At 41.8% G+C, this 13,369-nt stretch overlaps 2 protein-coding genes across 2 annotated transcripts; both read left to right on the top strand.

The window, feature by feature from the left end:
* Positions 1-744: 744 nt before the first annotated feature.
* On the top strand, positions 745-6,635 carry cidea (cell death inducing DFFA like effector a). Its single transcript, XM_036522436.1, has 5 exons — positions 745-925; positions 1,935-2,073; positions 4,021-4,173; positions 4,797-4,969; positions 5,759-6,635. Exons 1-5 carry the CDS (start codon positions 885-887, stop codon positions 5,859-5,861), a joined length of 609 nt encoding a protein of 202 aa, XP_036378329.1. The 5' UTR covers positions 745-884; the 3' UTR covers positions 5,862-6,635.
* Positions 6,636-8,302: 1,667 nt separating this feature from the next.
* Positions 8,303-12,604, top strand: tubb6 (tubulin, beta 6 class V). Its single transcript, XM_036522434.1, has 4 exons — positions 8,303-8,500; positions 9,044-9,152; positions 9,505-9,615; positions 11,495-12,604. Exons 1-4 carry the CDS (start codon positions 8,444-8,446, stop codon positions 12,556-12,558), a joined length of 1,341 nt encoding a protein of 446 aa, XP_036378327.1. The 5' UTR covers positions 8,303-8,443; the 3' UTR covers positions 12,559-12,604.
* Positions 12,605-13,369: the final 765 nt, after the last annotated feature.

The raw sequence follows: 13,369 nt of genomic DNA, 5'->3' as shown, positions 1-13,369 counted from the left end.
TCACTGTATCCCGTGTATAGCCTAAAGTTTTGTCTAGTACTCCACACGAGGAATTTCATAAATTTCATAAATATTGAAGCTGGTAGCCTATTTCTTGGTGGAGTGATAGTTATCAATCAAGTGAGGAATTAAGAATCCAAGAATAGGTCTATGTGTAGAGGACGTTGCTTTGCCATAGGCAATTACAATTTAGAAAGTGTTTCGTACCTACTAAACGCATTGCAAGTTGTAAAATACCACTGGATTCCAGTTAAGTTTGCCTTATTTAGGATGAAATATTTAGGATGATCATGGCGCAGGCACTGACAGGGGAAACAGCAATGTTGCGTAGTACGCGTCCATCTTTTACGAGACCACTAAGAGATATCATAAATTAGTTATTTTATTATCCGGGGTAAAATGCAACAAGAGGCTCATAGATTTCAAACGTTAACTACATAAAACACCTTTCTAAAAGCGCTGCTCAAAGTCGCTATGTACAGTAAACTACGCGTAGATTGCCGATGTCTTTGTACAAAATGGGTATTCACCCGTATTTCCATAGACCTATTGGAACCATTTCGAGTGCGCAAAATCATGGCGAATAGGAAAATAGACTATTACGCATTGTTTCTTCGTGTTGGCACTGGTCGTATTCCAGTTTTATTTTTCGTCACCATTGAACAACCAGTTTTGTCAAAGTAATGTTACAAAACAGCGTATTTCTTCGACGCCTGCTATCCGCTCCTCCCCCTATAGCTCAAGTGTTCGGTGTACAAGCGTCAGGGTTGTTGCGACAAAGTTTCACTTGTTACCGCAATATTACTGTGAGGAGACAGTTTCTTATTCACGAAACGGACATCTGTCTGGTTTTCCCGCAAACCAATTTGACAATTAAGTCAGTCATGGAGTATGCGAAAAACCTGGTTCCTTCATCTGTAATGAGGTGAGTGTTTTAAGGTAGTCTTGTGGGAATTTTTATTTATTTATTCTCCAGAGCAGAGTAATTTATCTTGGTACCGAGTCATTGTATGGATTAGATTATTAAAACGTATGCAAACGATGTATCTACGCATACATATATGTGTATTGTAAAGTTATATCAAGTTGTTGCTATAATTGCGAGTGGGTTTCAAGGAGAATATATGTTTCAAGAGGAACTTAAAGTTGACGGATATGAGGTGTAGGCTAAAACCGATTTCACATGCGTTGCACATGGGCAAATAACTACCATAGCGGTTATTGTTCTGTTCACGACAAATATACAGCCAAGGCAGTATAAGTTACCCACATTGTTTTTTGAGGGACACTCTTATGCTAGGCATAATAAAACAGCGATTTTGCAAAGTATTATCCGCAAAATGCATCTTTCCAAACTGCGTTTCATTGTAATGACTCATGCTCGAAAAAATAATGATCTTAATGAGCAGAAGGGACACATTCAACGTGCTCACTGCATGTCTGTGTCAGGTGCGCACAACTATTCAACTCTTCAACTCTTCATTTATGACGATATGGAAATTACTGCCAGTTTGATTGGTTACTTGTGTAACAGAATTGCCTCAGAGTGCTGCTTGACCTCTCTCCTCTTCAGCAGGCACATAGCTTTCGACTTCAGTGCTACACACATAATCCTCTTCTGGGAGATGAAGGAGGAATTTGTCCAGTAGTTCATGGTTTTACTTAGCGCAGTCATCTTAATGCAGTGGTTATTTACTTCTATCCCCAGCTCTGCTTCAGTGAGCACGTTTGGCATGGACTGTGTGTGGACCTTGATCAGCATCAGGCATGTTCACTGTGCTCATTTTGTGGTCATTATAACTGACCACAAACAGCATGCTCTGAACAGCATGCACATTACTGTAGACTGCCTTTGGATTTGAGTGCAAGATGGTGGTTGTAGTGATTGTTTCCTTAGTGGGAGCAACAATTTTAAATATCTGTTTTCACCTAAGGTCTGTGTCATCGGTGGGCATGTCACTCACCCGGAAAGTCCTGCCATCGCCTCAGCCCCGCCCTTTCAGAGTGTGCACCCATAATCGCTGCCGGAGGAGGGGCGTGACAGCCACCTCACTGAGTGAACTCCTGGAAAAGGTAGAGGTCAGCCTGGAAAGGAGCCCCCTGTAGATGTACTGTCATCTCTGTGGCATTGTAGGTTTTCCTGTGGTCATATTTGGGTAGATTAAAAGGAAGGTGTGTTAGATGGCGAATTGAGTTCTTTCCTATTGCTCAAATGATTTATGAATCTGTGCACATGGAGCTTAATATTCGTCCTCTGCACATCAGCTTGTTTCGAATGGGAATGCTGTGTAGAACCTGAAACATTGGTGTCCTGCTATGCAAAAAGGATTAAAAGCATCACAGAATATCTTCATGGTACAGGATGAGGCATTAAGTGTTGACCTACTCCAATAATGTGTATGCTCAGGCAATGCACAGATTGAATGTGAAGCATAAGACCTCCAGACTATTTTGCACATGAGGAAACATACTGAAGTGAAGGCAGTGATTCAGTAAAAATGGAGTCTTTCTATGAAGCCCTCCGCAGATCAGCCCAACTTCCCTGGACTAAACTGGACCGATTCGTGGGGACTGAGGACTCTTCTTTGAAGTGCAAGATGTGCAAGGACACAAAATGCTGGTTTCACGATTATACTCCGAGTCTGTGTGGGGAGACTGAAAGAAACACTCTTAAAGGCAGAGAAGCTTCTTTTTTCTCTCATCTTAACAGTATAGGCTAAATAGAACAAGTTTTGCTCACACTTTCACCATGAATCACATTCTGCAAGTAACAGATGTACTAGTGAAAGCAGGGGAAACAAGGTGGTGTCAGTTCCAGCTTTAATTCCTTTAAGGGTATAATTAAGAAATAAGTTTTAACTACAAAACAACCGTCATTCAAAATTTATCTTGCGTTAAGAAAAATCTTCAATTGATCATTAGACCCTCAACATTGGTCTTGCTGTCCTACAACTTCTGGACACCTAGACATCCCTCCGCTTTGTATCACATGTCCTGGTCATGTGCTCTGTTTTGACCCCAGTGTTTTGAAATTAACATTCCATAGGACACCAAATTTGCCAGCCATCATCTGTCATGAACTGCGGACCCACCTCTTCTGACTGCATCTTGGCTCCCAAGCATAAGTCACTGAGTATTATTGAGTATTACATTATGTTGCACATACATGTGTAGAGCATTATTGTATTTATTGAAGTATGCACTAGTTGCACTGTACTAATGTACTAGTTAGCACTGTGTAATCTGCCTGTGCATTTTCAAATGTAGTCAGTTGTGTCCTGTCCTGTAACTTTATTAGATGCATTTTGTGCTCATTTTGTATTCTTTTTACTTTGCACTGACAGCATCTGCCACAAGACAGAATGGAAATATAATTGGCATAGTACACCAGACATGAATTTCTGGATTGCTATAATTAGCTCAGCAGTTGTATCATTGTGTTTATGTGCACATGATACCCATGTTTAGTTATTGCCTTTTGATGTGTCTGGTAACAGCTATAGTATTTGTGCCTTCCATGTCTCTCCAAACAATATCATATTCATTAATTATTCCACTGAATGATCATGACTTTCTATGTTGTCCTTTCAGTGCAGTACTGTTGATGATAAATGCACCATCATTTGTAGAGTTGCTGTTGCCTGATAACTTTGGACAGATGTTCTAAGTCATTGGACATAGCAGTAGGGAACCAGGCTTGTATTCAAGGCTTGGGTTTGGATGCCAGATAGGACAAGTTTGTACCCTAGAATAAGATAAATAATGTGTCTGGCTTCAGTGAATATCCAACTACATAAATAGAAAATATATAAAGTATAAGCTACATCCATTGACCTTGATGAGGATTTCTGTGAAGCATTCAATTATTAGAATGATATCAGTTGTGCGGGCATTGCCTTCCCTCTCCTGGCAGTAGTCATCATGAATACGTCAGGCATGGTCATTAGTTGGGTGAGAGTTTGCCAGACATTTGCAGGTGCAGCACATTCACCAATGCCTCCCTTTCTCTCTCCTTTTGAGACTGCTAGTGCTTTCCTGCTGACCTGCCACTTCCTGACATTGGTGCTGGAGGAGGATGGTACGGTGGTGGACACCGAGGCGTTCTTCCAGTCACTCCCTGCCAACACGCAATTTATGGTGCTGGAGAAAGGGCAGATATGGACGCAGAGCAAGGTAGCGGTAGGCTATACCATCCCCCATGGTATGCCGTCCTCCTTGGTATATTTCACTTGCAGTGCTTTTGGGTGGTCATTTATTGTGGCCTCTCATCCAACTGAAAACTCTGATGCACATGGTGTTCTTATTGTTGCCTGGTACGGTGATTTGAAACAAACAAGCTGATTCAACTGAGTGGTGCATGACTGGTCAGGTTGGTCCTCCCTACATGGTCAGTTGCTAAAGTGTCAATTAAGAGATGCACTGAAGTTTTTGACTTCAAATATTTTGTGGGGAAAGGAGTTTCCCGTTTCTACATAAATGATTTTACAGACTTGGGAGAAAGATTTCTCAATCCTGAGCTGCAATCCAGAGCTACCACAAGAGGGCAGAAGTGAAGCATTTAAAGTAGTTTAACTGAAACCACTGGATGATGGTCTGTACCAGGGGATGGCAGCTATAGTCTTGGTCTCTGAGACACTTATTCTTTCATATTTACACTCTGTTGGCAACATTATTGCTACAGTCTGGCCATAGGCAATAGAAAACTTGATTCTATGCTGACTAAATTGTCCAAAAATCTGTAATCATATTGAGGTTTGTTTATTACAGACCCTCAATATTTTTCCACCTGTACATAGGGACTCCCGAGTTTCAGACGGCCCAAGAAAAGTGGAATTGCCAAGTTGACCTTTGACCTATACAAAATGAACCCGAAGGACTTCATAGGGTGCCTAACCATCCAAGCCTCGCTGTATGAGATTTACACTATGTCCTATGACATCAAGTGTATGAAGGCCAAGCAAATCCTGAAGTGAGTACCAGACTGCTCCCAGCGTGTGAGGACAGATGACAGAACATTAGGTTCTGCAGTACGTAGTAAGTGGTATGTAGCATGTTGATCTCATTGACACTGTGTTCCTGTTGTCTTGTGGTTAGAATGCAAATTAACAGCTCTGATTGATAACTGGCAGTCATGTTGGTCAGTTTGGACATAATAACAGGCTCACGTTTCTTGGATTTTGTAATAAGGATTGTTTTTTCAATTTACAGTTGTGTGAAAATACATTTTATCTGAAGTGTACAAGCACACATTTCCAAACTAAGCAGATTAGCTGATGGAAGCCAGTAAATAGGACCAAAATTCAGTTAAGCTTAAGTTTTGGTCACTTTGTAGGAAACAAATCCTTGCTTATTAACATTCAAGTCTAACTTCAAAAAGGGGTCTTGAAAAGGATGTTTTTTTTGAGAAGTAGTTTTTGTAGTCATTCTTGAGCAAGTAGGTTTTCTTGCAAATCAGGATTGAATAGCCATTAGGTGCATCAAGCTAAATGAGAATATTGTGCTTACCATCCTTCTTTGGCATTTATTTTGTAGACCATCTTACCCCTGAACCCAAAAATGACACACCACCTTCATGCACATACATCAGCTGGCACTGAGAATGCATATGGGAACTGCTCCAATGCTTTAATTTTTACAAATTCTCATCCACATTCAATGCCGGTAGTCTGCATGGACTGTATCTCCTCATTCAGATAACGACTTGCTTTAGTTCTGAGTGCCGCTGTCTCTCTCTCTCTTGTGCATGTCTCTGTTTCAGGTCCTTGTTGCGATGCCTGATGTATGTGGCACGTGTGGTAGGCCATATACTTCTGTGTGGCTCCTCCTACGTCATGCAGTACATTGGGGAAGATGAGTACTAGTACGGTCAGGCATCATGACCCTGGCTGGGACAGGCCTAGTCCCCTGACCACAAAGCACATAGGACTGTCTAAAGCAACATACAGAGGGTGACTGGAAATTAATGCAGTCTCCTCTCTCCCTGAGTAAAAGATTTAAACCTCAAACAAACTGTTTCACTTTGACATCCCTGTTGCACTGAAAAATTACTGAAGCTGACAATTTGCCCAGCTGACAAATTGTTCTTTTGCTACAAGACCACTTTGGAAGAACAGCAACTGGGAGGAAGATGACCCCAGCGCTGAATTACACACCGAACTCTGTTGCTGTCTCAGCTCTGATAAAACTCGCCAGTCTTAGTATGCTGCAAGTTAATGTAGACTTTAATGCCTGTGTAGTTCCCATAGTGAAATAGGGGGTTTGAAATGCTGTTTTAAAGTGTTTTCCTCCTGAGTACTGATCATATACTTGCACTAGGAATAAATGCTGTTTTATTCTGCTCCATGAATAATGTATGTACTAATTATGTCATTATGTATTTCTTTAAATGGTGGTGAAGAGGGAGACATAAATGTACATAAAACTGGAATTGCCTGGGTATGATGTCTACACAGGAATGATGGAGTAGGTATGCTTTGTGTTTTTTACATGGAACATATCATTAAATTGACAGCTAATGTAAGTAGAATGATGATAAAAGTTGAGGTCCTACTGGCTTGAGACCATTTTGAATGTTTTTGTACCTGTATTTACATTAAAAATCTGTTAGTGTCACAATGAAATGCGTCTTGTTCTACCTTGACAGAATACAGAGCAACCCATAGTCTTTCTTATAAGTTGAATCTGAAATCTGAATAAATATTGTTGACCAAACAGGTCTTTCTCTAATCTGACCTTTTTCTGGTTTGCTGTCTAGATTTTTTTCCCCAAGGTAGATGGAATTGGTTCCACATTGAACATAGAAATAAATAAAACCACAGAGCCCCCAAAATTCCATCTAAAACCTGTAATGCAGTTGTTTCAACAGAGTAACAGAGGACTTTCTTTGTGTTGGGCTGCTGCTGACTCTAATCTCCTAATCATCTGATGACTGGCGGTAGGTGGCCAGCCACTGAAATCCCCCTGAAGAGCTGGCCTGAATGCACAAACAATGGGGCATGGTGCCTGTGTAAAGCCCCGATGTTCCCAGTGGCGCTGTGGATGAGGTGGCCAGCACCATGCTCTGCGGTGATGTAAACCTGAATGCCCTATGGGGATGGGAGTCCTCCTCCCAGGAGAGAAGGTCAAACTGAGGCATTTTGCCATAGTAGTGCATTATGGGTGTGAGTAATTGCAGATCATTAGTCATGCTCCTGACACTGCTTAATCACCTAGGAACATCCTAGCTGCCCCTGTTTGTACACCATGATGGTATTTTTATTAAGTCAAGGTTTAGTTGTTCCTCTTGGAGTTTTCCTATAGTTAATATCAAGCAGACACCAGTTAAGTGGAAAAGGGAAGCTTGCTGCAACATGAATGTTATGTATTAATTCATGTGGTGTTTTGGATGGGTTTTAAACAACTGGAGAGGTATTCCATCTCTCACCAAAGTTCTGTAAGAAACAGCAAAGTACAAAATGTAGACCCAAAACTCAAGATTACACAAAATGTTTTCCTTCTGAAGGAATATTTTAAGAATATTAATGTTATAATGACCTTGAGGAATCACATTCTGTTAACAAGTGAAGCTACAGACGCTACACATATGGAGTATTAGAGTAAGAGGGATGAAGGCAGCTGTCATAATGTGCCCCCTATTCTTTACGGGCAACCATGCATTGATGAAGGGAAGACTTTTAGTTCAGTTTCCAAAAACTGCTACCACTCCTGCAAGTTTATTCTGTTGCAGAATGCTACGTCTACACCATGAACATTAGCACAGTGTAACGTCTGTAGATGCATCAACTCCCTTCCTCTCCTCCCCGCCATGAGGGGCTGGATTTTCTGTAAAACATTTCCCTTCATTTTTTAACCCTTAAATTTTTTTTATCCTGGTTGCTGCTAATATACAGTCTTCTGTAACGCTGTCAACGCCATGCGCAGTTGGGAAAAAACTACAGCGTAGTCCTGTAATTAAGTGATGCAGACGATATGTTTGCTGATATTCTGTGGACTGGTGAACAGAAGAGGTTGTTCTCTATCTCAATTTTCCATATTTACGTCTCTACATCAAAATTTAAAGATAGCTAGATTACACATGCAACATGTTTGCCGGATTTATTATTTTTTTTTATCAACAGGCCGAAAACAGTTCACTTTCGCCTGTAAACCCCTGTCTCTCTCCTCCATTCCTTATGCAGATGCGGAATATTTGAAAAATCCCAGAGAGACAGAAATTTATAGTGGCTGCCATATGTGAGCTGGTTTCTGATTGCACAGTAGGCCTGTCATTCATTTGAAGGTCCGGCCCTGATGTTTCGGGGTGTGGACGCTCAGCTGAACGGGAGACGGGTACGAATTTAGCGGTTCTTCTCGTCTCATTCAAGCAGTAGTCGGGCACCACTGACGCATTTACGCTTTGCCCGGTATCTTCTGGAGGTGAACAATATCATACACATAAACAATAATGAGGGAAATAGTTCATATACAGGCGGGGCAATGCGGCAACCAAATCGGCACCAAGGTAAGCTGAGAAATACGATTTAGTTTAGTTTTTTTTTTTTTTTTTTTTTTTATTTGTTGTTACTGTCATTTGTCCTATTGACACACATGAACTTTTTCTGCGGGTAAAATACAAAGTTGATGCTGGGATTGCATATAGGTTTTTCCAATAATCACTTCAGATGTAATGTATTTGTAGTTTTAAAGAATAAAAATATCTCAAGCCCAGTTCATTTCAGTCTTTACGAATATGACTATATATGATATACTGATATTATAATTAATATTTTTACTAACAATAATCCGAAAGCACAGATTTTGCTTTTCTGTAAAACACCGAATAACGGTTCCCTGAATTGCTCTTAGGGAGTGGCGAAAACTGCATGCAGCTTAGCATGAGTATCCGAAGAATTTTTAGCAGCTGGACGCTTCAGACGCCTATTCTTAGAGGGGACTGCCGATGAATCACATTTTCAAGGACTTCAACAAATTAAGAGCCAGTTGTCCATGTCCAAAAACTGTTAGGAAACTATATCACATTTTCTTTTCTGTTGTTCTCCGGCAGTTCTGGGAAGTTATCAGCGACGAGCACGGGATTGATCCCGCAGGAAACTATGTCGGTGACTCAGCCCTTCAACTCGAGAGAATTAACGTGTATTACAACGAGGCATCCTGTAAGTTTGTGTGTCAGCGCGTATGAATCACCATTCCTGCTACCCTTTCCCCTCCCCCAGGTTTCATCAAGAGGGATGACCTTCCTTTAGTCAATTCCTTGCAATCTCAAATATATTTACAACAAACACAGCTATACATTTCTTTGTGTATAATGGGTTAAAACAGAGCCTCTCATTCATTTACAGCCAACTGCACTCTCTCCATAATTATGTCCTAAACCCAAACCTTTCTCTGATACAGTTTGCTCACTTGCTGTACGTTTTTGCCAGGCTTTCTGGATATATAAATAATAATTGTCCCCTGTTTTTGGTTGTTTGTTCATTTATGTTTATGTTGTTTACGTTATAACAGCTCACAAGTATGTCCCTCGGGCGGTTCTGGTGGACCTGGAGCCTGGCACCATGGATAGCGTCCGCTCTGGACCCTTCGGCCAACTCTTCAGACCTGACAACTTTATCTTTGGTAAGAATGAATTGCATCAGCCATGCAAGCAATCCAATGTTTTTTTTTTCTTTTTTTTGTGGACTGTGCCAGTTCCTTTATTGTTGCTGCTGCACAAAGCTGTAATTTGCTGACAGTGATGACCAGTCAAAAATATGAGAAGAATGTGACCTTACATTGTTTCAGTATCAGTTCCCCACTGCATGCTTATTTTGAAACTTTGTGAAGTTGTTGTGCTGAAGGCATGTTTTTAGCTCTTTGTTAGCATCTTAGCTTCCACAAAACAGTGTGGTTGCTCTTGTAAAACACTGGTGGTAATGATTGGTAAATTTCATTTCCAGGTTTCTGTGGTTCCCATGAGGGGAACCCCAAAGCACATAATTACCAGTGGAAGTTCCCAAGAGCTAGAATAATTTTTTCACTGGGACGAGAAATTAACCTGAAGCTTTTTGAGAAATTAGTCTGACAACCATTTTTTAATCTTTCACACTGGATGTCACATCCACTGGTCAACTCCAGCAGCAGTGACACATGCCATTGTTTAGCCATAGTTAAGATCTGCTGTTGCTTCTTTGTAGACATGCCCTGTCTGTTGCCTGGCTGTATTTTCTGGAAAGTACAACAAACACTTGTTTTCTTGAGCATCATTATAGCAATTCAAACCTCTGGGTATATATTGTTGATGATAGTTTGACAACCTTAAGGTACTCATGGAAGAAATTTTATGAAACATTAAATGCATAATATGTTGATTTTACTACATTACTACTACATTACTAGTACTATATACTATATTATATACTATATTACTATACTACACATTACTAGTTACTAGGTCATCTTAAAATGTCTTGCCAGCTCTGAAAATGTTTATATTTAAACATACCATGTCTATGGGTAAGTCATATTATTCTCTTATTTGGGAATCACCGCTACCCTTTAGAAGAGCATGTCTGCCATGCCTGGATAGTTTGGGGATTCAATCATACAAAAAACTGCAAAAGTGATACCCACTGCCCCCCTGCTTCGCAGTCAGCATTTAAAGGGATGAATGGCTGGTTAATAGCCTTGCAATGGGCTGGTGTCCTGTCTGGTATTGTCCACTTCATGGCCCAGACATCAGGATAAGCTCCAACCCTGTGAGCTAAGAGGCTCAAACACAAGTCCTTTCTTGCACAATGTGAGCTGGGCAGGTAATGGTAGTGGAATTAATATAGCCACATGTGCAGAATATTATAATATTATGCAAAGTGCTTGCTGTGTTTTTTCCTTAAATATGAAAATCCAATTTAATTTATTATTCATAATTTGTACAAGTTGATAGCTTTTTAATTGGTCCTAGCTCTGATTGACTTTTACACGGTCAACTGGTTCACTATAATAACACAAGTGATTTGGTCAAATACACTTGTTTTTTCCACAGTGCAAACAAGCACATAAGCTGGCTCTTAACTGAACATGTCATTATGCAATATTAGCTAACATAAGCTTACCAGTTAGCTATCAAGGCTCACAATGTCATCTTTCATCTGTCCTTCAAAAATCAAAAACAGTAATTCACTAGCTAGGTTTAATTAGTGTAATGTAATGCTTCATGTTAACCTAGACTGTTACTCAAAAGCCAGGAGCAGCATGGCACTAGGTTAATGCTCGCTGTTTAACTCTCCACTTTTCTTTTAATAGTGTGAGTGCAGCTTTAAGACAGCTGGGGTTTCCTTGAAAATTCATTAGAGGCCTTTGCAAGGAGGATTTAAACCCACAACCATCACAGGACCTTAAATCAACACCACACTGCTACTGGACATGATAAATGGCCTGCAATTGCTCTAAAGGGGTGGGGCAGAGGGAGTGGGAGATTAGATATTACGTTTCCATTTCTTTATGTTTGATGCCTTTGCAGGGCAGACAGGTGCAGGGAACAACTGGGCCAAAGGCCACTACACGGAGGGAGCAGAGCTGGTGGACTCGGTGCTTGACGTGGTAAGGAAAGAGTGTGAGCACTGTGACTGTCTGCAGGGCTTCCAGCTCACCCACTCCCTGGGCGGGGGCACCGGCTCAGGCATGGGCACCCTGCTCATCAGCAAGATCCGCGAGGAGTACCCCGACCGCATCATGAACACGTTCAGCGTCATGCCCTCCCCGAAGGTGTCTGACACTGTGGTGGAGCCCTACAACGCCACGCTCTCCGTGCACCAGCTGGTGGAGAACACAGACGAGACCTACTGCATCGACAACGAGGCGCTCTACGACATCTGCTTCCGCACGCTCAAGCTGACCACGCCCACCTACGGGGACCTCAACCACCTGGTGTCGGCCACTATGAGCGGGGTGACCACCTCGCTGCGCTTCCCCGGCCAGCTCAACGCCGACCTGCGCAAGCTGGCCGTCAACATGGTGCCCTTCCCCCGCCTGCACTTCTTCATGCCGGGTTTCGCCCCCCTCACCGCCCGCGGGAGCCAGCAGTACCGTGCGCTCACGGTGCCGGAGCTCACCCAGCAGATGTTCGACGCCAAGAACATGATGGCCGCCTGCGACCCGCGCCACGGCCGCTACCTGACAGTAGCCACCGTTTTCCGAGGGCCCATGTCTATGAAGGAGGTGGACGAGCAGATGCTGGCCATTCAGAACAAGAACAGCAGCTACTTCGTGGAGTGGATCCCCAACAACGTGAAGGTGGCCGTGTGCGACATCCCTCCCCGCGGCCTCAAGATGGCCTCCACCTTCATCGGGAACAGCACGGCCATCCAGGAGCTGTTCAAGCGCATCTCAGAGCAGTTCTCTGCCATGTTCCGTCGCAAGGCCTTCCTCCACTGGTTCACCGGGGAGGGCATGGACGAGATGGAGTTCACCGAGGCCGAGAGCAACATGAACGACCTAGTGTCGGAATACCAGCAGTACCAGGAGGCCACTGCCAATGATGGAGAAGAGACATTCGAGGATGACGAGGAGGAAGTCAATGAGTGAAGCAAACATAGTCCTAGGTTTTCTGTTCTTAAAGTGCATTTTTTCTGTGAGAATGCACTGATTTCTTTTGTTGTTTGATGATGTGTGTTTGAAACTGTGAAGGTTTTTTTAAAGCTGAAAATGTCTAATGACTAAGGCCGAAATGAAGAACACATGCAATAAAGCCTCTACAAAGGCAGGAAAACTATTCTGGGTTTTATTCCTACCGCAGTAAATAACTAAATTTTCTTAATTATCACTGAGATATGGAAAAATGAATTCAAATTTCCATTTCCCACATCCTCTAGATTTAAGAAAGCCTGCCTTTGAAAGACCAACCTGTAAGACTCACAACCTACACTAGAAATTATTGATAAGGCAAACAATGAATTATATCTACAAAAGAGGGGCCAACAAAAACTATGTGATAATTCAAATGATATTATTCGTCATTTTGCCTGCAACAGTAAGCCAGACTTCATGCTTTGATATGAATTAACCACTTCTTAAACTACCGTTATCACAATAAATCCTGGTTCAGAAAAATGACCAGTAAACATATTCAAATTCAAAATACATTGACATTTTTGAACAGACTGTGAGGTGAGGGGGCTATTGTGGGACGTGATGACTATCCTGAATTTCAAAGCATAATGATAATAATGAACACATTATGATGATGTAAAAGTCTACTTGTTCTATAGTGTCTAAAACTGAGAAAAGTGCACTGCAATTGGTCTCAGTAACATCCTTCTATTCTATACTGTCAATGATACTGTACAGTCAGAAGTCAAAAATTTCTCGGGAGAAGATGCCTACATTCTTCTGTCTG

The sequence above is a fragment of the Megalops cyprinoides genome, chromosome 2 (genome assembly GCF_013368585.1).
Source record: "Megalops cyprinoides isolate fMegCyp1 chromosome 2, fMegCyp1.pri, whole genome shotgun sequence".
In the NCBI taxonomy this organism is placed as follows: domain Eukaryota; kingdom Metazoa; phylum Chordata; class Actinopteri; order Elopiformes; family Megalopidae; genus Megalops; species Megalops cyprinoides.
Note: the sequence above shows the minus strand (reverse complement) of the source record. Positions and strands in the feature narration are given on the sequence as shown.

Bases quoted from the DNA above. Each gene is read 5' to 3' on its own strand.
- cidea (XM_036522436.1), top strand. From the start codon at position 885: ATGGAGTATGCGAAAAACCTGGTTCCTTCATCTGTAATGAG. The intron at 4,174-4,796 runs GTAGCGGTAGGC...ACCTGTACATAG, and splicing joins AGATATGGACGCAGAGCAAG to GGACTCCCGAGTTTCAGACG. The intron at 4,970-5,758 runs GTGAGTACCAGA...TCTCTGTTTCAG, and splicing joins AAGGCCAAGCAAATCCTGAA to GTCCTTGTTGCGATGCCTGA.
- tubb6 (XM_036522434.1), top strand. From the start codon at position 8,444: ATGAGGGAAATAGTTCATATACAGGCGGGGCAATGCGGCAACCAAATC. The intron at 9,153-9,504 runs GTAAGTTTGTGT...ACGTTATAACAG, and splicing joins GTATTACAACGAGGCATCCT to CTCACAAGTATGTCCCTCGG. The intron at 9,616-11,494 runs GTAAGAATGAAT...ATGCCTTTGCAG, and splicing joins ACCTGACAACTTTATCTTTG to GGCAGACAGGTGCAGGGAAC.